Below are 21,460 nucleotides of genomic sequence, written 5' to 3'. Positions count from 1 at the left end.
CAAAAATTCTTTACTATTCCTCTCATTGAGAGATGGTGACGATTTACCCTCCTTTTGAGTCTGGGTTGGCCTTAGTGATTAGTTTGATCAATAGAAGGTGGCTGAACTAACATTTAAAGTTTCTGAGGCTAGGCTGTAAGAAGCCTTGCAGCCCTGGCCCAAGACTCTTTGAACACTCATTGTTGGAGCCCTGAGGCACTGTGTAAGAAGTCCAACTATCTTGAGGGAGGGACCATGTGAAGAAGCCCTGAGACCCTCCCTATGAAAGTAAAAGCTGGGCTAAAATTTGAAAATTCATCAATATAATTCACCACATTAACAGGATAATGAAGGAAAAAAAACACGATCATCTACATAGATGCTGGAAGCATCTAGAAAATCCAAAATCCACCCATGATAAATAGTCTCAGCAATGTAGGAATAGAGGAGAAGTTCCTAAACCCTATGAAGAGTATCGATAAAAACCCCTACTGTTAACATTACAATTAACAGTGGAAGAGTGAATGATTCCCCCTGTGATTAGGAACAAAGCAAGGAGATCTGTTCTTAACTACTGTAATTCTACATTGTACTAGAAGTCTCAACCAGTGCAATAAAGCAAGAAAAAGAAAACAAGTACAGATGGGAAATGAAGAAGTAAAATTATCCTTTTTCTCCCACAGATGACATGACTGTGTAAGGAGAAAATTCTAAGAATTCTATCAAATCACTACTAGAACTAATAAGTGAGTTGAGCAAGGTCTCAGAATACAAGTTTGTCATAATTCCAAAATCAATTGAATTTTATATGCTGGCAACAAATAAATGAGGGATATAACATGTTCATTGATAGGCAGACTTAATATTAAGATATCAATTCTCTTAAAATTGATCTATAAGATTCAACACAATCACAATGCCAGATATATATATATATATATATATATATATATATAGAAAAACCGATCTTAAAATTTATATGGAAATACCTAAGACCAAGGAATATCCAAAACAATTTGGAAAAAGAATAACGAAGCTGTAGGACTTATCCTACATGATTTTGAGACTTACTATCAAGCAATGTGATCAAGACCATATGGTGTTGGTGAAAGGATAAATGTACAAGTCAATAGGGCAGAATAAAAAGTCCAGAAATAGACCCACACATGAATGATCATTTGATTTCTGACAAAGGTGATTCAATGGGGAGAGGATCCTTTTTTCAAGAAGTAGTGCTGGAAGACCTGGATATCCATATAGAAAAAAAATAAAATTCAACTTTAAACTCACTCAATACACAAATTAACTCAAAATGGATCACAGATGCAATACTAAATGAGAAATCTACATTTCTAGAAGAAAACAAATATCTTTGCAACTCTAGGTAGACAGAGGTTTGCTGGATGGGTCACAAAAATATAAACTACAAAATAAAATATCGATAAATTGAATTTTATCAAAACTAAAACCATCTGCTCTTCAAAAGACACCATTAAGAAAATGAAAAGGCAAAGCACAGAATGGGAGAAGATTTTCAAAGTACATATACATGACAGAAGACTTGTTTCCAGAATACAGAAAGAACACGTACAACTCAATAAGATGGCAACGTAGTAAAAAATGGCACATGATCTGAACAGACATTTCATTAAAGAAAATACAAGAATGGCCGATAAGCATATGAAAAGTTATACAACATCACAGTCATCAGGGAACTGCAAATTAAAAGCACAATGGGATACCGATACCCATCCATTAGAATTGCTTCAATTAAAAAGACTGATAGCACCAAGGGTTGACAAGAATGTGGAGCAACTAGAACTCTCTTATACTACTGTGGGAATGTAAAATTTTAGTCACTTTGGAAAACACTTATTCATTTGCTTATAAAGCTAAACATATACCTACCATGTGATCCAGAAATCTCACTCCTAGGAATTTACCCAAGAGAAATGGACACATGTTCCTTCATACAAAAATTTGGACGTAATTGTTATAGTAGCTTTATTAATAATAGTCAAAACCTGGAAATATCCCAAATGTCAATAAAAAAATAATGAATAAACACACTGTGGTGTATATGTATGACATAATCCTACTCATTACCAGAGAGGAATGAATTACTAAAATCTGAAACAACATGAATCAATCTAAAATCATTATGCTGAGCAAAAGGAGCTAGGCATGTTAGATACAGGCTGAATGATTTACAGGAAACTCAAGAAAAGACAAATTAATCACATTAAATCTAACCCCTGAGGTCCTAGCCGCGGAGCTCTCTCACAGCATGGCAGCTACTTCTTCAAGACCAGCAGGAGAATCTCACTCCAGGCTGCATAGACAGTCTTCTTAACATAATGTAATCACAAGACTGACTATCCCATTGCATTCGTAAGATCTGCTCACTTTGAAAAGGAAGGGATTATACAGAACATGTACACCAAGGAGTGGGAATTTGGGGCCACTGGAGAGTTCTGCTTACCACGGTTGCTTTTTGTTTTACTATCCAAAAGCTGAACTGAGATGGATGTGTTTTCACTGCACTGAATTTCTCTCTCTCTATTACCTGCATATATAATATGAAATGCAAACTTTTGTTCTGAATGAAGCAAGATGTATGCATGAGACACAGTTTTCTAATGTGGGAAAATGACATAGGAGCTTCGCTTGGTCATCAAAAAAGGGGATCAGAAGTCTGAAGCTCAACACTTCTCAGTTCTAGCCCTGAATGTCTACCCTGCTCTGGTTTGTGACATGATGTTTATACTGTTTAGAGTATTATAGAGTTATTTAATTGTTTATAATTCAAGATTTCCCAAAGTCTGATAACTGCCAACACGTACACATACACACAACAATGCTATATACTGATTACAGAAACAATATGCAATCAAAGAGGAAGTTCATCTGGATTGATCCATAATGCTGTATTTTCTAAAAAAACAGATCTGATAAAATGTTCATATTTGCAATTTTGGGTATATGGGTGTTACATTATTCTTTTCTCCTTTTTCCAGATTTACATAAAGAGTAAGTGAATCACTATGATGTAAAGTTGCTGACACATTCTTTTTTTGTAAAATATTCAAAATTTTCTCGTAACTTCCTTAGGAACAGCAAGCCATGGCAGATATTCATGAGAGAACTAAGACTCAAGGTCTTGCAGGGCACCTATGTTTGAGAATTTCTGAATCTACTAATTGGTCCCTCAGTGGTATGCCATTACTTGGATATCTTGTTCCATCTTTACAGGCTTATTGGATCTTTCTAGGGCAGAGTAACTGGAGTGTTAAGCGACTTTGAGGAAGGCTCTTGTACCTGAAGGAAATCCTATAGTGTAGATTACAACAGGCTTCCATTAAAAGCCTCTCCCATTTTACTGGGTGAAGAGGAGGTTAAAGGGTGGTGCTCATTCCCCGTTATAGGAAATTGGGTCAATTTATGATATAGTGGCAAAGGGATAATTTCTCATGGCTCGTTACTCTGGTCATTGGTTTCCCAAAGTATTTTCTCAAGATCACTAACTTGGTGGAAAGCCCTCAGAAATTGAAACAAAAACCAAACCAAACAAAAAACCCTACTTCCATAGTCAAATACATTTAGGAAATTTTAGCTTAAGCAAGTATAAACAGCTTTCTTTATCTCATCCAAGAAGAGATAGAGTAGGATTCTTTTCCAAATTTATTTGTGTTTTAGAAGTGTATTTGATCACCATAATATCTTTTCACAGTTTTGAGAAACACACTCTAACAAGATTATCTCTGATTTTTAAAATCCTTGGGTAGCCACAGAGCAAGCTGATCTTTCTCAAAGTCATGCTGATAAATACAGGCAAGCTCTCTTTACCTACCATTTCATTGGCTTTCAAAGGTTGCTCTGTTATCTCCAATTTCTCACTTGCTGTTTCTGGATGCTAGAACAGAAAAGAAATGCTTCCTATTTCTTTCTTTTCCCTCTTTCTTGAAAAAATTAGAGACAGATTATATAACCCTGGCCTTCCCCTGAGTATATTGCTGAGGATATTCAAAAGCATTCCTCAGTAACTTGTGAGTGGCTTTACAGAAGCATCTCACGTTTTACATAAACAGGAGGTTCCTTACTCTTTCTATAAATCAACTATTTTCTCGCTGATTTACATGACAATTTCAGACGGTTGTCAATTTGTACTTGTGCCTAACAAATTAGTCTTAAACTTCATTGCCTTCTCCTCACTTTTCCCTGATCTTCTCTGCCATATACTTAATGATGTATAAACAAACAAAATATGAAAGGCAACCCAATAGGAACTTTAGGAATCTTTTTATAAGCTCAAGAGTCCTTTCAAAATGTGATTCCTTAATAGAACTGACTAGAAAGTTCAGAAATAAACCCAAGTACAGAGAGGAATTAAGTATATGCCAAAAGTGACATTTAAATCCATGGGGAAGGGATAGTTGAATAAACAGTGTTAGGACAACTAGGTAGAAATCCAGAAAAATAGTAAAGTTAAATCTAGGGGCGCCTCGGTGGCTCAGTCGTTAAGACTTTGTCTTAACCCTACGTCTGCCTTTGGCTCAGGTCATGGTCCCAGGGTCCTGGGATCGAGCCCCACATCGGGCTCCCTGCTCAGCGGGAAGCCTGCTTCTCCCCCTTCCACTCCCCCTGCTTGTGTTCCCTCTCTCACTGGGTCTCTCTCTGTCAAATAAATAAATAAAATCTTTAAAAAAAAAAAGTTAAATCTACAACTCACACCTAACCCAAACCAAATTCCAGATGGAAAAGAATTTTAACTTGAAAAATTAAACCATGAAAAAAAAAACATTCCTGTGGCCTGTTTATTTGAGCTGACATAAACCATACTAAGCAATGTCTTTGTAAGTGACAGGTCACAATGTAATTGTGGAAACTTTTGGTAGGAAGGATCCAACTCTTTAACTGAGGCTGGGAAATGGTTTGGTTAGACAGAGGAGGGGAAAACTGAAGTTTGATATTTACATTTTGTGACGACAATAAGGAGCTATTATGTTAATTATGTAATCGAGGGTGGCATATTTGGGGATAGCAGGAGCGCTGATGGAAACTAAGGGAGAGATATTTGGGTCTATGAAGTGGGACAAGATCATAGAGGACTCTGAATGCCCAGATGAAGAGTTTACCCTTGGTTCTCTTTTAATTGGGGAACCTCTGGGAATTTATGAGCTAGTATGTAGGTTTTCTTAACCTTTATTGACATTTTTTGGCCAGATAATTTTTTGTCATGGGAAGCTAGCCTGTATATGACAGGATGCTTAGCAGCATCTCTGCCCTCTACCTACTAGATGTTAGTAGCATCTTGCCCTTTACAAATTGTGACAACCAAAAATGTCTCCAAACATTGCCAAATGTCTCCTGGGTAACAAAATTATCACAGACCGAGAACAACTGAGCTCTAAGAAGACAGAATAATTGGTGTTTGAGAAGGACTGTCCAGTTGTGGTTGTGTAGAATGAACAGAAGGTCGGCAGGACAGGAACCTGACAGAATGTCTTAGAGACTATCCCAGTACCCTAGGTATGGTATATTGTTACAGTAAGGGCCTCTAATAAAGTACATCTCCTTGTATCTGTGACCTTGTATAGTCCTCTCTCACATTGATGTAGGGCTTGGCCATGTTGACTTGCCATGATCAATGGAATATCAGTAACCGTGACATAAGCTGAGGCTTGAAGAGCATTTGTGCATTGGGACTTAGCCTCTTGGACACTGCCCCCATGTAACAAAGCCCATGCTAGCCTCCTGAAGACACACGGTCCAACTGACAGCCAACACCAACTTCCAGATATGAGTGAGGCCCTCTAACGCCATGCAGCCACAGTGGAACCACCATGACTGCGTGATCTTAGGCAAGCCTGCAGAAAAACTACCTACCTGACCGCATCCAAGTTAATGACAATGAAATTATGAACAAATGAAATAGTTGCTGTTTTAAATCACTAAGTGATTGTCGTATTGTCATGCAGTGATAGATAACTTATAGGTCTGGAGTAGATCATTATCACTGGAAATGAAAAGGTGTGTACACAAGACATTTGCAAGAATCCGTATTTCTTGATGACTTTTCAGTGAAGGGACTCAGTGAAAGGGCAAAGTGGGTCAAAAAAGATAAGAACTTAGAAACTGAGTGCAAAGGTCAGAGTGAATTCGGGAATGAAGTTGCATGAGCAGTCTTCAAGAAAGCACTTCTGTCTAAGCAGTTAAAAATATTAACTCAGCTATTTTGAAAACTACACTTAGTAATTGCTAACAGTATAATGATAATAATACTTCAAAGGTTCAGTTTAACAAGTATATTTCTAAAGCTTTAAAGGCATTACCAAGCTAGCCACCTCTTCCTTTATATGGAAAAATCAATCTTTAGAATAAACAGGAAAGCACATAAACTCAAAATCAATAACAATTTATATTGCACTAATGATAAAATTCATTTCAATGTAATAGCTATCCACTTGTATGGAACTATATTCACTTAGCAATTAGATTGCTAAGACCAGGGCCTCGAATGGAATGTCTCTCATAATTTACCAGTTAAATTTACAGATGGTGATTATCAGTGGTATTTAGGGCTTGATAGATGCTGAGCATTGACCCTGTTTATTGTACTATTAAAGAACTAACAGTTCCTCAGATGGTTAGCACTTAGCCTTGTGTTTAAGAACACCGACCTGGAGGGATGTCTGTCAAATCCCCTACTTTGTTTTAATCCTAATAAAAAAAAATCAAAATAATAAGCAATAAAGAAAATCCAGAATGAGATAAAAATGGAAATAAAGAGTCATAACTAACAGAAATGGCAGTAAATAAAAGAAAGTCTAAAGCATGGAGGGAATGGATAATGTAAATAAAGTAAAAACAACCCAAATGCATTTTCACAGGTTATTAGAATCACCTAAGAGAACATATGTATAAGTCATATGACAGAGTGAGGGTCTCTTGGAAACAGGGTAAGATAAAAAAGAAAAGATCAAAATGGTTGAATTTTTAAGATCTTGTACCCATTAAGCAGTCAGTATTAAAGAAACAATAGCCCTGATGAAATAAGTGTTTAAAATCAAAGGGTAACATGCACTTGGATATAGGATTTCTCTAAGATTTATCTGGAAAAAAAAAAAAGCTACCCTAGTCTTTAACTGTCGTTGCCTGCCAAAGCATTTTGGTTATTAATTCTTTCTCAGGTTGTGGAGACAAGGACTGAGAAAAATTATTTGGATGCGGGGATCTGGAAGATCTATGTGATTTCTAATGTGTATTAACCAGTTGGAACTTAATGTTGGAAGGACATGGATTAAGGAAAGCCAGTAAAATCAGAAAATGGGGTGTTCTGGTAGGTCTTGTAGTTTACTTTGTAAGAAAACTTGTATATGCGGACGTTTACTCATGTTCCGGAATTACAAGAGACTAAAATACACATAACGTTAACCAATTTGGAATCGTACCCCTATCTTCCTTTTCTCTTTTTGCCCAGTTAGCTTTGCACACTCCTGCTAGCTCTTGGCTTTACCCGAGCAAAGAGTGTTTACTCCGAAGCGCCTGGTAACACTACCGCTGCAGCCCCGGTTCTGGCCGGGTATCCCAAGTCCAAGAGGCCCCAACCCATGCTCCGCGGGCTTGGACCTGGCACAGGAGGGACAGCGGGCTTCGGAAGCGCGGGAAGCCGCGCCACGCGCCCCTCCTACCTGGCTGGGCGGAGCCGGGCCCGCCCGGAAAGTGTTTGGGCCGCCCCGCCGGTCGCTCAGTCTCGGGCAGGCGTTGCGGCGCTGTACTCGGAGTCCGACTCCCGGGCCGGGCGGGGGCTGCTTGCCGGCCCAGCGTCGGCGCGCCCCGCCCCCGGCCCGCCCGGGCGCCCCGCCCCGCCCGGACATTCCTGCAAGTGGCCGAACCAGCTGGACGAGGCCAACTCGCCGCGGCTCCCTGCGGCAGCAGGTGGCCCCGGACTTCACGCCGTCGCCGCTGCCCCCGCGGGCCGCGCGCCCCAGAGCCGTCTAGGCTACCCTTGCCGGACGGGATGGAGGCGGACGGGGACCGGGAGGAGCTGTCCCACCTGCGCTCGGTCTTCGCTGCCTGCGACGCGAACCGCTCGGGGCGCCTGGAGCGCGAGGAGTTCGGCGCGCTGTGTGCGGAGCTGCGCGTGCGGCCGGCCGACGCCGAGGCCGTGTTCCAGCGGCTAGACGTTGACCGCGACGGCGCCATCACCTTCCAGGAGTTCGCGCGCGGCTTCCGTGGGTTCCACCGCGGGGGGCGGCGCCGAGGCTGGGCTCCCCGGGAGCCCGCGCCCGCCTCAGCCCAGGCGGGGCCCGACTCCGCGGACAGCGAAGAGGACGCGGGCGACGGGGACGCGCTGGCAGCCCCCTGGGGTCGGGCGAGCCCCGGCCAGGCTTGGCAGGACTTTCAGGCGCGACTTGGAGACGAGGCCAAATTCATCCCCAGGTGCGTGTGTGGGTTGGAGGGCGGGAGGTGAGGATGGGGTTATCTGTCCTCCCCCGTGCGCTGGCATCTCCCTCTTAACCCGCGGAGTGGGCAGACCCACTGGACCCTACGCTTTGTGAGTTGCTTTTCTCCGTCCACGGACTCTATTCCAAGAGGAGTTCCCCTAGAGTTGAAGAAAGGGAGTGCGTTCAGAGTCAGGGTTTGGGGAGAAAGTTTCACTTGCTCATTTCTGAGCCCTGCAAAGGTCACTTTGTTAATTACCTGGGCCACAGTGAAATCCGCAGCGTCCAGATTTGGTTCCCAGACAAAAGTTTAGGAGCGCTCCCCACATCTCATCGCACCTTCTATCAAGGCCCCCTGGCTGCACCCCGGAGCTATGAGTGGCGGACTTCCAAACTGGCGTCCTTTATATGTAGTAGTTCTTGTATTTGTTGTTTTCCTACAACATAGAAGACGAAACATGTTGGGCATTTATATTGCTGGACTTATATATTCATTGATGCCTACCTACTAGGTACTAAGCATTTTACAGAGTTCGTTCATTTAATTTTTGCAACAGCCCTGGGAGGTGGATTTTCTTCTCTGATTGATGGAGAAACTTAGACCCAGAAATTTAGACCTTTAAGACATTAAGGAACTTGACTGGTTAATGAAAGAGCAGGGATTTGATCCCATATGTTGTTGAACTGAAAAACTTGCTTTTTATACAATGGAATAAAATGATAAAATTATACAATAAATTCTCTACTCTCTGGCTCGGACAGAAATGATATCAAGTTACTAACTTAATTCTCAGGGGGAGAGGGAATGCCCGCAGGGGCAGAGCATGGAGAGAAAGATGCTCAGGTTTTATTCAAGAGTAATCTGTATCTGTCCTCGCCTTCCTGTCATGGTATGTCTTGAACTGCTATTTTCACTTCTTCCTCAGGCACTCCAAAATGTAAATGCCATAAAATGTATTTCTGCTCTTGGTTTGGATTATGGTTGAAAGCCTATGGAGCTCTGGCTGTCGTTATTAAGAACTGAAACGTATCATTTTGGCTGGCAGCTTGCATATCTTAGTCATAAGACTCAGAAAAGCAAATAGTCCTGCAGGGTGAGTGGTCTTGCTCACCCATTCACAGCTTGGACCTGCTGGCCTGGGAGTCCCACTTCCTCCTCTGCCCAGCTCCTCCCTCCAGTTTGGAGACTAAGGCATGGAGAGTGACTCACTGCAAGTATGAGACGGATGGTGTAGAGAAAGTGGGTGTGATACCCATCTTTTCTATTATTTGCAAACGAGTTAAAATACAACGTCTCTACCAGGGAAGTAGAAAAATGTAGCATCGCCATAAACTATACTCTTGGAATTGTCTTTTATCTTTAACTTGGTTTGGGTCCAGCTAATTATAAAAGGTAACAGTTTTAAGAACCAGGAAAGGTGAACCCATGCCATGGTTTACACGCACACCCACACACAGATCTACTTTTCACAGTTATCAAGTGTCAGCAACAAATATTTGACACTTAACCTTGAAATGATTAGGATGGTCTTCTTAGTATCAGTTTGGAAACCAGGATTTAATGTAACTGGTGATTTTGTTATTATCATGATGTCTTTCCAAACTCTTCAAAGATTATTAAGTTTAATGGGCACCAGTGTTACCTGGTAGACTTGTGTTTTAAGCCACACCCCCTTGTGATTGGAGATTAACAAGTACAATATTTGCCTTCCTGTGCTTGTTCAAGTGGAAAAGAACTAAACCGAGTTGCTTCATCTGATTGTTACCATGGCAGCCAATAACTGTTTTTGGTAAATTCGATTGCTTCTATTCCACTTCCTCATACAGCTGTTCACCTTCCCTTCCTCTCATCCAAATGTGGTAAAAATCTTTTGTCATTGATAAGGCCATTGGCATTATTTCAGTCAAATTAGTTCTGCAGATGTTATTGAGTGCTTATTTTGTGCCAGACACTGTTGTAGGTCCTGCCCTAGGTCCCTGGGGACAAAGAGAAGGATGAGATGTAGTTCATGCTGTCAGGAAGTTTATAGTGTGGGTGAACCATTTCTCAAAAATTTTATCAAAGAACATTTAAAGGCAAGAGGGTTATTTGCATGAAATTCCATATAGAGTGGACATAGCCCAACAGACTACTGCAACCAGGAGCTGTCTTTGGTCATGTATTTGTTCATTTTACTCCATGATATATTGGGGCTTATTTTAATATAAAACGTTATGCTTTCCTCCAGTGGGAAAATTGTTTCTCTAGGAAAGTGTGCCATTTCATCTGGTGGCTTTGTTATTCATCTGACACGCCATTTTACCCATGGTGGCTTCTTGTCCCATGCTTATGTAGGGGGTTTTCATGTTCAGGTTGAGAAGATCAGGTATCAGATATAAGAATGTTTGGCTCCTGATCCCAGGGCCCTGGGATCGAGCCCCACACCGGGCTCCCTGCTCCGCGGGAAGCCTGCTTATCCCTCGCCCACACCCCTCTGCTTGTGTTCCCTCTCTCTCACTGTGTCTCTCTCTGTCAAATACATAAATAAAATCTTTAAAAAAAAAAAAAAAAAAAAGAATGGCTCCTGGGCAAAATGTGGTGGTGTTGACAGAATTTCCATTTGTAAGACCATTCAAGTTCCTGGTTTAAAAGTATTAAGCAAGTTTGGGTTAAACTCCCCAGTCATCAATATTGTGATCTTAGAGAAGAAATAAAGTTGCACTGTAAAAGGATGAAAATGGTCTCTGGGATGTGTGCCAGCTCACTCTCAAGTTGTTTTTTTCTTGGAAGATTGAAAGACTCCTCCTAAAGGGGAATGTCCCCAGTAGTCAAGTGACCTGTTAACCTGAGCTGGGCAAGTGTAAATCGTCTACAGGGTCAGGATGGCCATCATCACTTCCTAGTGAACTGGAATTAGGTCAGCCAACAGGTGAAACCAGAATGGGCAAGGTGGTGTGGTTATAGAAGAGAATTCAGGAAGGAAGATTGTACAGGGCCAAGAACACTCCATGAAATGGGGAGAAAATGTTGGGTGAGAGATAGAGAACAGACTTGTAATAACCTAGTCTGGCCAATTTCTTGTGCCGGGGCGTTATGAGAGGGAGTTTTGTATCTAGTAGGTACTTAGTAAACGTGTTCAGTAAATGTTTGCAAAATGAACAGAATAAACTGGTGTTCTTTTGTTCCTTGATTCATATACTGAGAATGCAGTTGATGTCATGTGCATTTTCTTCATTTGTTTTGTTGATGCTCTTTCTCTCTTTCTCTCTTTTTTTTAATGTTCTGGTATGAGCTGGTCATGGTGTTCCAAGATTGGCAAGGAGAGGGAAACGGTGTGTGTGTGTGTGTGTGTGCGCGCGCGCGTGTGTGTGTGTGTGTGTGTGTGTGTGAACATTTGACCAGGGGGAGTGGGATGGCAGAACTCTCTCCTCTAGTTGGACCTGAAGCCTTTCAGAGTTTTCTCAACTCCATTTGTTGCAATTTTAAGTGTTATTTGTGAGTCAATTTCACTTTGATAAATCAACTTAAAACCGCACGTTTTCACAAACAGAAATGTGAGGATCCAGCTGGTACCAGCACCGCAGTGCATTTGTGTGTGGGTACGGGTATTGCCACGGTGGCCTGATCAGGGACCGAGCCAGGGTGGTGCTTGTAATGTAATAGGCGTTAGTGTGATTGGTGACCTGCCAGGCAGGGTAAGACTGCCATTGTTGTTCAGACACCGAAATCCATCCCGTGTGGTCAGCTGTTTCTCATGGTTTCTGATCTTCCTACACACACACTGTTGAAGGGGAGGCTTTTATTTTGATCATTTAGAAACCATAAATTTAATTGAGAACCCAAACTACCGACATGTGAGCTGTATATGTATTGTCAAAAACAGAGTACTTCAGCATATCCGTGTAACTGTAGCGATGATTATGAAAATCAAGAGAAAGAGATCAATGGCTGAACACCAGTCCCACTTAAGGAGGACATTTTTAAAACATGTAGCTACAAGTAGGCAGAAGGATGGTTTCCACACTGGTCAGGGTTTCTTTTACATTTCCCCTTCTTGGTTTCCACGTGAGCCCTTTCCAGTCTGATCGCCTTCTTTCCTAATAACATGGTTGCTTCACGCACCCCCTTCTCTTCCGTAATGTGCTTCATAAGATGGGAAGGCAGAGAGTAGATGGAGGCAGAGAAACATAAACTCAGAGAGCGGGCTGGAGACAGGGAGCAGGAGAGGGGGACAGGTGAGGGGAAGGGAAAGACAGAGATCAACAGACAGATGGACAGATTGGATAGTGCCTCAGTTTCCCCTCTCTTTCCCCTGAATGAGTTCATGGCCATGAGCCACCTTGAGATGGCATAGGCAAATCAGCTCTGCTCTATTTGATTTTAGTTCTTGAAAATCCTCAGAATGTGAGCATCTTGGTGCTTTGGATGGTGTTTGTAGTATTTGAAGATACGTTTTTCACTCACGTGGCCAGGAATATTATCTGGTGTTCATCCAAGGAGATGAAGACTTGTTCCAGCCTTGAGGTGTGACAGTGGGTTGGACCCCAGTCCTGAAAGAGGATTAAGGGTGTTTTTGCCAGTGTGTGGTATTTACTTCTGGCCCTGGCTTTGGGATCTATAAGTGTTCTGACCACAGTCTTTGCAGAATTCTCTGCTTTTTCTGGGTTCATATGTGGAGTCTTTATAGATATTTATTTTCTAACTGTTGTTGGTCTGTTGCTTTTCCTTTTTTCCTCTTTAGTATACCCTCTATTATAACTCTCTGTGTTATCACCCTGCTGCTAAATGGGAGAAACCTGTCTGTTGAGAAAACCACATCTCTGCTTTGAACCTTGTGAGCCTTGCTCCTGGCTTTATAGGAGTCTGTGCATGGCTTGGCTTTTATGGGCTCTTCTTGGTGGTGGTCCCTCCTGGTTTTGATCTTTGAATTTTATCTCAAGGTAATGATTTCATTTTGGCCTCCCGGCCTCAGAAACATGTTCTGGCTATCCTTGGAGGATTATCTGTCTGGCCAGATGGTTAGTGGCCCTGTGCAGACTGTGGAATCTCACTGATTGTTCGGTGCTTTGTTCTCAGGTTTTGATAAGAGATTATTTATCCTGCCTTTACGGTGTGGACACAAAGAAAAAGCCTTAAAATGGGGTGTCCTTGGGAAGACTACCCTCCAGGTACCATAGACTGTTCTCTTAGCTTGTCTTTTAACCTGAAGTTTTGATTGACTCCTCTCCGAAATCACTGTTCAAATTCATGGTCATACTATTCCTGTCACTTTGAGCATGGAGAAATTTTTGCGTGTTTCTTCATTTCTGCCTGGGTTACATCATCTTACTTCATTTGAAAAGTGGAAGTAGCTGCATCACGTTCATCTGCCTTGAATGGAGGTTTGGAGGCTGAGAGCAGAAATGAGTCCCTGTAGGTGATGAGAAAGAGATTCAAATGCCTGGGTTTTTTCTCCTCAAATGGTGTATACAGTATACATTCTTGCTTCATGGGTAACTTGCTTAGGTAGCTCCCCATTGCAGTATGTAGTTGGAAGCAAGAAATGGGAAGAGATTCCTCATCATGAGTATTCAGGCTCCTTCTATCTGATGCTATTAGTCTTATATCAGGTTGTAAAATGGAAAGCAAACACTATTTTCCACAGGGAAGTTGTCATGGGGGAATATACGTATGACACATGATTTCCTTAGAATTAGTTCCTCAAAAAAGAATTCCATTGCTTTAACTTGTAAATATTTGGGATTTCCCAAATTATAATTGCTTTTGTCAGAGCAGTTATAAAAGCAGAATAGTGAATTTTAACCCTTAAGGACTTTGTATGTCATATAAAAAGATCTACAGATGCAGTAGCTCAAACATGTTTCTTTAATTCTTTCTCTTATTCACTCAATGTGCCTGCCAGTGTCCTAGGCACTAGAGAGACTTTGTAGACTTGACCCTGACCTCCAAGGAGCGTATTGTCTCACTTTCTTAAGTATGTAGGAGTTTCTGATACTTGAAGGACCTGAGATTGCAGTATAATCAATGAAAAACTACCTCCTGGCGTGTACCCCCAGGCTGTGGACATTTCATGTCGAGTGTTTCTCAGATCAGGGGACACAGACCTTTTGGGGTCTTTACACGTATACTTGGGAATCTTAGAAGACTGAACGTTTTTGTTTTCATTTTGATGAAATATAATACAAACCAGTGTGTGCACATTTGGACCCACCTGGATGACTCCTAGCTTACAGATTTGGCCACACTGTTTCAGAGCCTGGCTTTGTGGTTAAGATTGAGGAGCAGCCCATGGTGCTTCATTCATTGTCACTGGCAGATAAGGAAGGCAGAACAGTAGAAGGATGATCTGCTCGTGGAAAGTGGCTGACGATGCAGCGTGTTGGGTGGTCTGTGGTCTCAGTAGAAAGTGACGGGGGGTGGGGCTTTGGTCACATCAGTGTGGCCCCGAAGAGCCACTTGCAAGCTGCACTACCATAGTGAGGTGGGCGATGGCAATTTTGTTTCAGAGTAGATGAATGTTACTAATTCTGATTTCCTTGATTCTGCAAGTGTATGTAGGCCTTCTAAATGTTTTGGCGCTGTAAGAAGTTTTTATCTGGTTTATGTTTGTTCATGGTTAAGCAACATGGTATAAACAATATTTATGTCAACTCTGGAACCCAAAGGAGACATTTTAAAGTAAGGTCTGCATGTTAATCAAGTGTGAGGTAGACTGTTCTAAAAGAATTTGAAATTCTCAAAAACAATACAGGATTGGAAACGTTAGTTTATTTTTCATTGCGTATCAATCTTGTCTGTGTCACTTGAGGGCATAATTCTGTGAAAGAAGTTCGTCGTAAATTGCTCCCAGTCTTGTCGTTTGTCCACAGAAGAAACTCTTCTTGCCTTTTTGTATATCTGTCTGTCCTTCCTCCCTCCTTCCTTCCTTCTTTCCTTCAAATAGTATGTTTCATATCCACATGTTTCCTGGGACTGCACTAGGTACCAGGTGTTTTAAAACAGAACCCTGCCAGAAATCAAAGTTTCTTGGCCAGTTTATCTCTACCCAGAGGTGACAGCATCAGTGAGGATAGAGAGTCAGAAGAATCATGGGTGGATGGTCTGGGTCCAGCTCTTACCGGTGGTCAGAAATCAAGCAGATGAACTAAATTCAGAGAGTTTCCTCTTGTCTTCGACGCAGAAATCATGTCCTTCCAGCTCCTGTGGTGATGCTGTAGTTCCAGGGAGAGACTCTGGGCACCTCTCAGATGACTGCCAGGTTCCCTTCTCTTACCATCCCGTGGGGTGTGACTGATGTAATGGAGGGGGGGCTCACAAAGTCAGAGGCTCTGGGGCAGGGTGGGTAACATTGACCTGGTGGAGGAGAGAGTGGGCCACTTTACCTGGGAGGACGGAGTTACTGTTATGCTAGATGATAGGCCCAGTGCTGTCAGTGATGCCAACTTATAAAAGAGGGTGAAAAATTCAGATTTTAAGTGGAAATTGCTGTTTTGCATCCTCTGTGAAGGTCAAAGATCCCAAAGATCCCTACATTTGTATCTTTAGGGTAAATACAGAGTAGTGCAATTGCTGGATTGTATGATAACTCTATTTTCAACTTTTTGAAGAACCTCCATACTGTTTTCCAGAGTGGCTGCACCAGCTTGCATTCCCACCAACAGTGTAGGAGGCTTCCCCTTTCTCCATAATCCCCGCCAACATCTGTCGTTTCCTGACTTGTTAATTTTAGCCATTCTGACTGGTGTGAGGTGATATCTCATTGAGGTTTTGATTTGGATTTCCCTGATGCCGAGTGAAGTTGAGCACTTTTTCATGTGTCTGTTGGCCATTTGGATGTCTTCTTTGGAAAAATGTCGGTTCATGTCTTCTGCCCATTTCTTGATTGGATCATTTGTTCTTTGGGTGTCGAGTTTAAGAAGTTTTTTATAGATTTTGGATACTAGCCCTTTATCTGATACGTCATTTGCAAATACCTTCTCCCATTCTGTCAGTTGTCTTTTGGTTTTGTTGACTGTTTCTTTTGCTGTGCAAAAGGTTTTTATCTTGATGAGGTCCCAATAGTTCATTTTCGCCCTTGCTTCCCTTGCCTTTGGGGATGTTTCTAGGAAGAGGTTGCTGCGGCTGAGGTCGAAGAGGTTGCTCCCTGTGTTCTCCTTTAGGATGTTGATGGACTCTTTGTCTCACATTGAGGTCTCTCAACCATTTTGAGTCTATTTTTGTGTGTGGTTTAAGGAAATGGTCTAGTTTCATTCTTCTGCATGTGGCTGTCCAATTTTCCCAACACCATTTGTTGAAGAGACTGTCTTTTTTCCATTGGACATTCTTTCCTGCTTTGTCAAAGATTAGTTGACCATGGAGTTGAGGGTCCATTTCTGGGCTCTCTATTCTGTTCCATTGATCTATGTGTCTGTTTTTGTGCCAGTACCATACTGTCTTGATGATGACAGCTTTGTAATAGAGCTTGAAGTCCGGAATTGTGATGCTGCCAGCTTTGCTTTTCTTTTTCTTAATTTTATTATGTTATGTTAGTCACCATACAATACATCATTAGTTTTTGATGTGGTGATCCACGATCCATTGTTTTCGTATAACACCCAGTGCTCCATGCAGTATATGCCCTCCTTAATACCCATCACCAGGCTAACTGATCCCCCCTCCCCACTCCCCTCTAAAACCCTGTTTGTTTCTCAGAGTCCATAGTCTCTCATGGTTCATCTCTCCCTCCGATTTCCCCCCCTCATTTTTCCCTTCCTTCTCCTAGTGTCCTCCATGTTATTCCTTATGTTCCACAAATAAGTGAAATCATACGATAATCGATTGACTTATTTCACTTAGCATCATCTCCTCCAGTCCCATCCATGTTGATGTAAAAGTTGGGTATTCATCCTTTCTGATGGCTCAGTAATATTCCCTTGTATATATGGGCCAGATCTTCTTTATCCATTCGTCTTTTGAAGGGCATCTCGGCTCTTTCCACTGTTTGGCTCTTGTGGACATCGCTGCTATGAACATTGGGGTGCACATGGCCCTTCTTTTCACTACATCTGTGTCTTTGGGGTAAATACCCAGTAGTGCCATTGCTGAGTCATAGGGTAGCTCTATTTTTAACTTTTTGAGGAACCTCCACACTGTTTTCCAAAGTGGCTGTACCCACTTGCATTCCCACCAACAGTGTAAGAGGGTTCCCTTTACTCCACAACCTCTCCAACATTTGTTTCTTTCCCTGTCCATTTTTGCCATTCTGACTGGTGTAAGGTGGTATCTCGGTGTGGTTTTGATTTGAATTTCCCTAATGGCTAATGATGATGTACATTTTTTCATGTGTCTGTTAGCCATTTGTATGTCTTCTTCAGAGAAGTGTCTTTTCATATCTTCTGCCCACTTTTTGACTTGATTGTTTTTTGGGTGTTGAGTTTTAGAAGTTCTTTATAGATCTTGGATACCAGCCCTTTATCTGTAGTGTCATTTGCAAATATCTTCTCCCATTTTGTGGGTTGCCTCTTTATTTTGTTGACTGTTTCCTTTGCTGTGCAGGTGCTTTTTATCTTGATGAAGTCCCAAAAGTTCATTTTTGCTTTTGTTTCACTAGCTTTTGGAGATGTATCTTGAAAGAAGTTGCTGTGGCCGATGTCAAAGAGGTTACTGCCTATGTTCTCCTCTAAGATTTTGATGGATTCCTGTCTCACATTGAGGTCTTTCATCCACTTTGAGTTTATCTTTGTGAATGGTGTTAGAGAATGGTCGAGTTTCATTCTTCTGCATGTGGCTGTCCAATTTTCCCAGCACCATTTATTGAAGAGACTGTCTTTTTTCCATTGCATGTTTTTTCCTGCTTTGTCAAAGATTATTTGACATAGAGTTGAGGGTCCATATCTGGGTTCTCTGTTCTGTTCTATTGGTCTATATGTCTGTTTTTGTGCCAGTACCATGCTGTCTTGGTGATCACTGCTTTGTAATATAGCTTGAAATTGGGCAACGGGATGCTCCCAGCTTTGTTTTTCCTTTTCAACATTTCCTTGGTGATTCAGGGTCTTCTCTGATTCCATACAAATTTTAGGATTGTTTGTTCCAGCACTTTGAAAAATGTCATTGGAATTTTGATCGGGATGGCATTGAAGGTATAGATTGCTCTGGGTAGCATAGACATTTTAACAATGTTTGTTCTTCCAATCCATGAGCATGGACTATTTTTCCATCTTTTTGTGTCTTCTTCAGTTTCTTTCATGAGTGTTCTGTAGTTCCTAGAGAATAGATCCTTTACCTCTTTGGTTAGGTTTATTCTTATTCCGAGGTATCTTATGGTTTTTGGTGCTATTGTAAATGGAATCGTTTCTCTAATTTCTCTTTCTACAGTTGTGTTATTAGTGTATAAGAAAGCAACTGATTTCTGTGCATTGATTTTGTATCCTGCCACATTACTGAATTGCTGTATGAGTTCTAGTAATTTGGGGGTGGAGCCTTTTGGGTCTTCCACATAAAGTATCATGTCGTCTGTGAAAAGAGAGAGTTTGACTTCTTCTTTGCCAATTTGAATACCTTTTATTTCTTTTTGTTGTCTGATTGCTGTTGCTAGGACTTCTAGTACTATGTTGAACAATAGTGGTGGGAGTGGGCATCCTTGACGTGTTCCTGATCTTAAGGGAAAGGCTCTCAGCTTTTCCCCATTGAGGATGATATTCACTGTGGGTTTTTCATAGATGGATTTTATGAACTTGAGGAATGTTCCCTCTATCCCTGTACTCTGAAGAGTTTTAATCAGGAAAGGATGTTGTATTTTGTCAAATGCTTTTTGTGCATTGAGAGGACCATGTGGTTCTTCTCCCACCTCTTATTAATGTGTTCTTTCACATTGATACATTGATTGATTTGCGAATGTTGAACCACCGTTGCATCCCAGGGATAAAACCCACTTGGTCGTGGTGGATGATCCTTTTAATGTATTGTTGGATCCTATTAGCTAGGATTTTGTTGAGGATTTTGGAATCCATATTCATCAGGGATATCGGTCTGAAATTCTCCTTTTTGATGGGGTCTTTGCCTGGTTTGAGGATTAAGGTAATGCTGGCCTCATAGAATGAGTTTGGAAGTTTTCCTTCTGTTTCTACTTTTTGAAACAGTTTCAGGAGACTAGATATTATTTCTTCTTTCAATGTTTGGTAGAATTCCCCAGGGAATCCATCAGGCCCTGGACTCTTGTTTTTTGGGAGGTTTTTGATCACTGCTTCAATCTCGTTACTGGTTATTGGCCTATTCAGGTTGTCAATTTCTTCCTGTTTCAGTCTTGGCAGCTTATAGGTTTCCAGGAAGGCCTCCATTTCATCCAGATTTCTCAGTTTATTGGCATATAGTTGTGGATAATAATTTCTAATAATTGTTTCTATTTCCTTGGTGTTAGTCGTGATCTCTTCCCTTTCATTCATAATTTTATTAATTTGGGTCCTTTCTCTTTTCTTTTGGATAAGTCTGGCCAGTGGTTTATCAATCTTATTAATTCTTTCCAAGAACCAACTTCTAGTTTCGTTGATCTGATCTACTATGTTTCTGGTTTCTAATTTATTGATCTCTGCTTTAATTTTAATTATTTCTCCTCTAATGCGTGGCTTAGGCATCGTTTGTTGCTTTTTCTCTAGTTCTTTAAGGTGTAGAGTTAGTTGGTGAATTCGGGATTTTTCTGTTTTTTTGAGTGAGGCTTGGATGGCTATGTATTTCCGCCTTAGGACTGCCTTTGCAGTATCCCATACATAGGTTTTGGACCGATGTGTTTTTGTTCTCACTGATTTCCATGAATTGTTTTAAGTTCTTCTTTGATTTCCTGGTTGACCCAAACATTGTTGAGCAGAGTGGTCTTTAGCTTCAAGTGTTTGAATTTCTGCCAAATTTTTTCTTGTGATTGAGTTCCAGTTTTAAAGGATTGTGGTCTGAGAATATGCAGGGAATAATCTCAGTCTTTTGGTATCAGTTAAGACCTGATTTGTGACCCAGTATGTGGTCTGTGTGCACTCAAGAGGAATGAGTATTCTTTTGTTTTAGGGTGGAATGTTCTGTAAGTATCTATGAGGTCCATCTGATCCAGTGTATCATTCAAAGCTCTTGTTTCCTTGTTGATTTTCTGCTTAGATGATCTGTCCATTGCTGAGAGTGGAGTATTGAGGTCTTCTACAATTAACGTATTGTTATCAATATGACTATTTTGGTTAACAGTTGGCTTATGTAGATGGCTGCTTCCATGTTGGGGGCCTAGATATTTACAATTGTTAGATCTTCTTGTTGGATAGAACCTTTAAGAATGATATAATATCCTTCTATGTCTCTAATTACAGACTTTAGTTTAAAATCTAATTTGTTTGATATAAGAATTGCTACCCCAGCTTTCTTTTGAGGTCCGCTGGCATGGAAGATGGATCTCCATCCCTTCACTTTCAGTCTGGATGTATCTTTAGGTTCAAAATGAGTCTCTTGTAGGCAGCATATGGATGGGTCCTGTCTTTTTATCCAATCTGCAACCCTATGCCATTTTATGGGAGCATTTAGGCCATTCACGTTGAGAGTGATTATTGAAAGATATGAATTATTTGTCATCATGTTGCCTGTGAAGATGTTGTTTTTATAGACTGTCCCTGTAAATTTCTGTTGTATAACACTCTTGGGGTCTTTCTCCTTTTATAGAACCCCCCTTAATATTTCTTACAGGGCCAGCTTAGTGGTCACATATTGTTTCAGTTTCTGCTGTTCATGGAAGCTCTGCATCTCTCTATCCATTCTAAATGAAAGCCTTGCCGGATAAAGTATTCTTGGCTGCATGTTCTTCTCGTTTAGTACCCTGAATATGTCTTGCCAGGCCTTTCTGGCTTGCCAGGTCTCTGTGGATAGGTCTGACGTTATTCTGATGTTCCTCCCTCTGTACGTAAGGAATCTCTTCCCCCTAACTGCCCTTAAGATGGTTTCCTTGGCTCTAAGATTTGCGAGTTTTACTATTACATGCTGGGGTGTTGGCCTGTTTTCCTTGATCTTGGGAGGGGTCCTCTCTGCCTCTAGGACGTGAATGTTTGTTTCATTC

The 21,460-nt window shown here is 41.3% G+C and overlaps 1 protein-coding gene and 1 long non-coding RNA gene across 2 annotated transcripts in view; one reads left to right on the top strand and one right to left on the bottom strand.

Moving 5' to 3' along the window:
- Positions 1-7,753, bottom strand: part of LOC141370581 (uncharacterized) — a 33,510-nt gene extending 25,757 nt beyond the window's left edge. Inside the window, exon 1 of the long non-coding RNA XR_012374745.1 lies at positions 7,671-7,753. This is a non-coding gene — a long non-coding RNA (uncharacterized lncRNA). The remainder of the gene's footprint in view (positions 1-7,670) is intronic.
- A 125-nt stretch (positions 7,754-7,878) lies between these two features.
- RASEF (RAS and EF-hand domain containing) overlaps positions 7,879-21,460 on the top strand; it is an 85,646-nt gene continuing 72,064 nt past the window's right edge. The window contains exon 1 of the mRNA XM_025851656.2: positions 7,879-8,421. Coding sequence (XP_025707441.1) covers positions 8,000-8,421 — 422 coding nt within the window. The 5' untranslated portion in view covers positions 7,879-7,999. The remainder of the gene's footprint in view (positions 8,422-21,460) is intronic.

Source organism: Callorhinus ursinus, unplaced genomic scaffold (genome assembly GCF_003265705.2).
Source record: "Callorhinus ursinus isolate GAN/ISIS: 27379988/994484 unplaced genomic scaffold, GSC_fseal_2.0 scaffold39, whole genome shotgun sequence".
Classification (NCBI taxonomy): domain Eukaryota; kingdom Metazoa; phylum Chordata; class Mammalia; order Carnivora; family Otariidae; genus Callorhinus; species Callorhinus ursinus.
The sequence above is the reverse complement of the archived record's forward strand: the minus strand, read 5'-3'. Positions and strand labels throughout refer to the sequence as shown.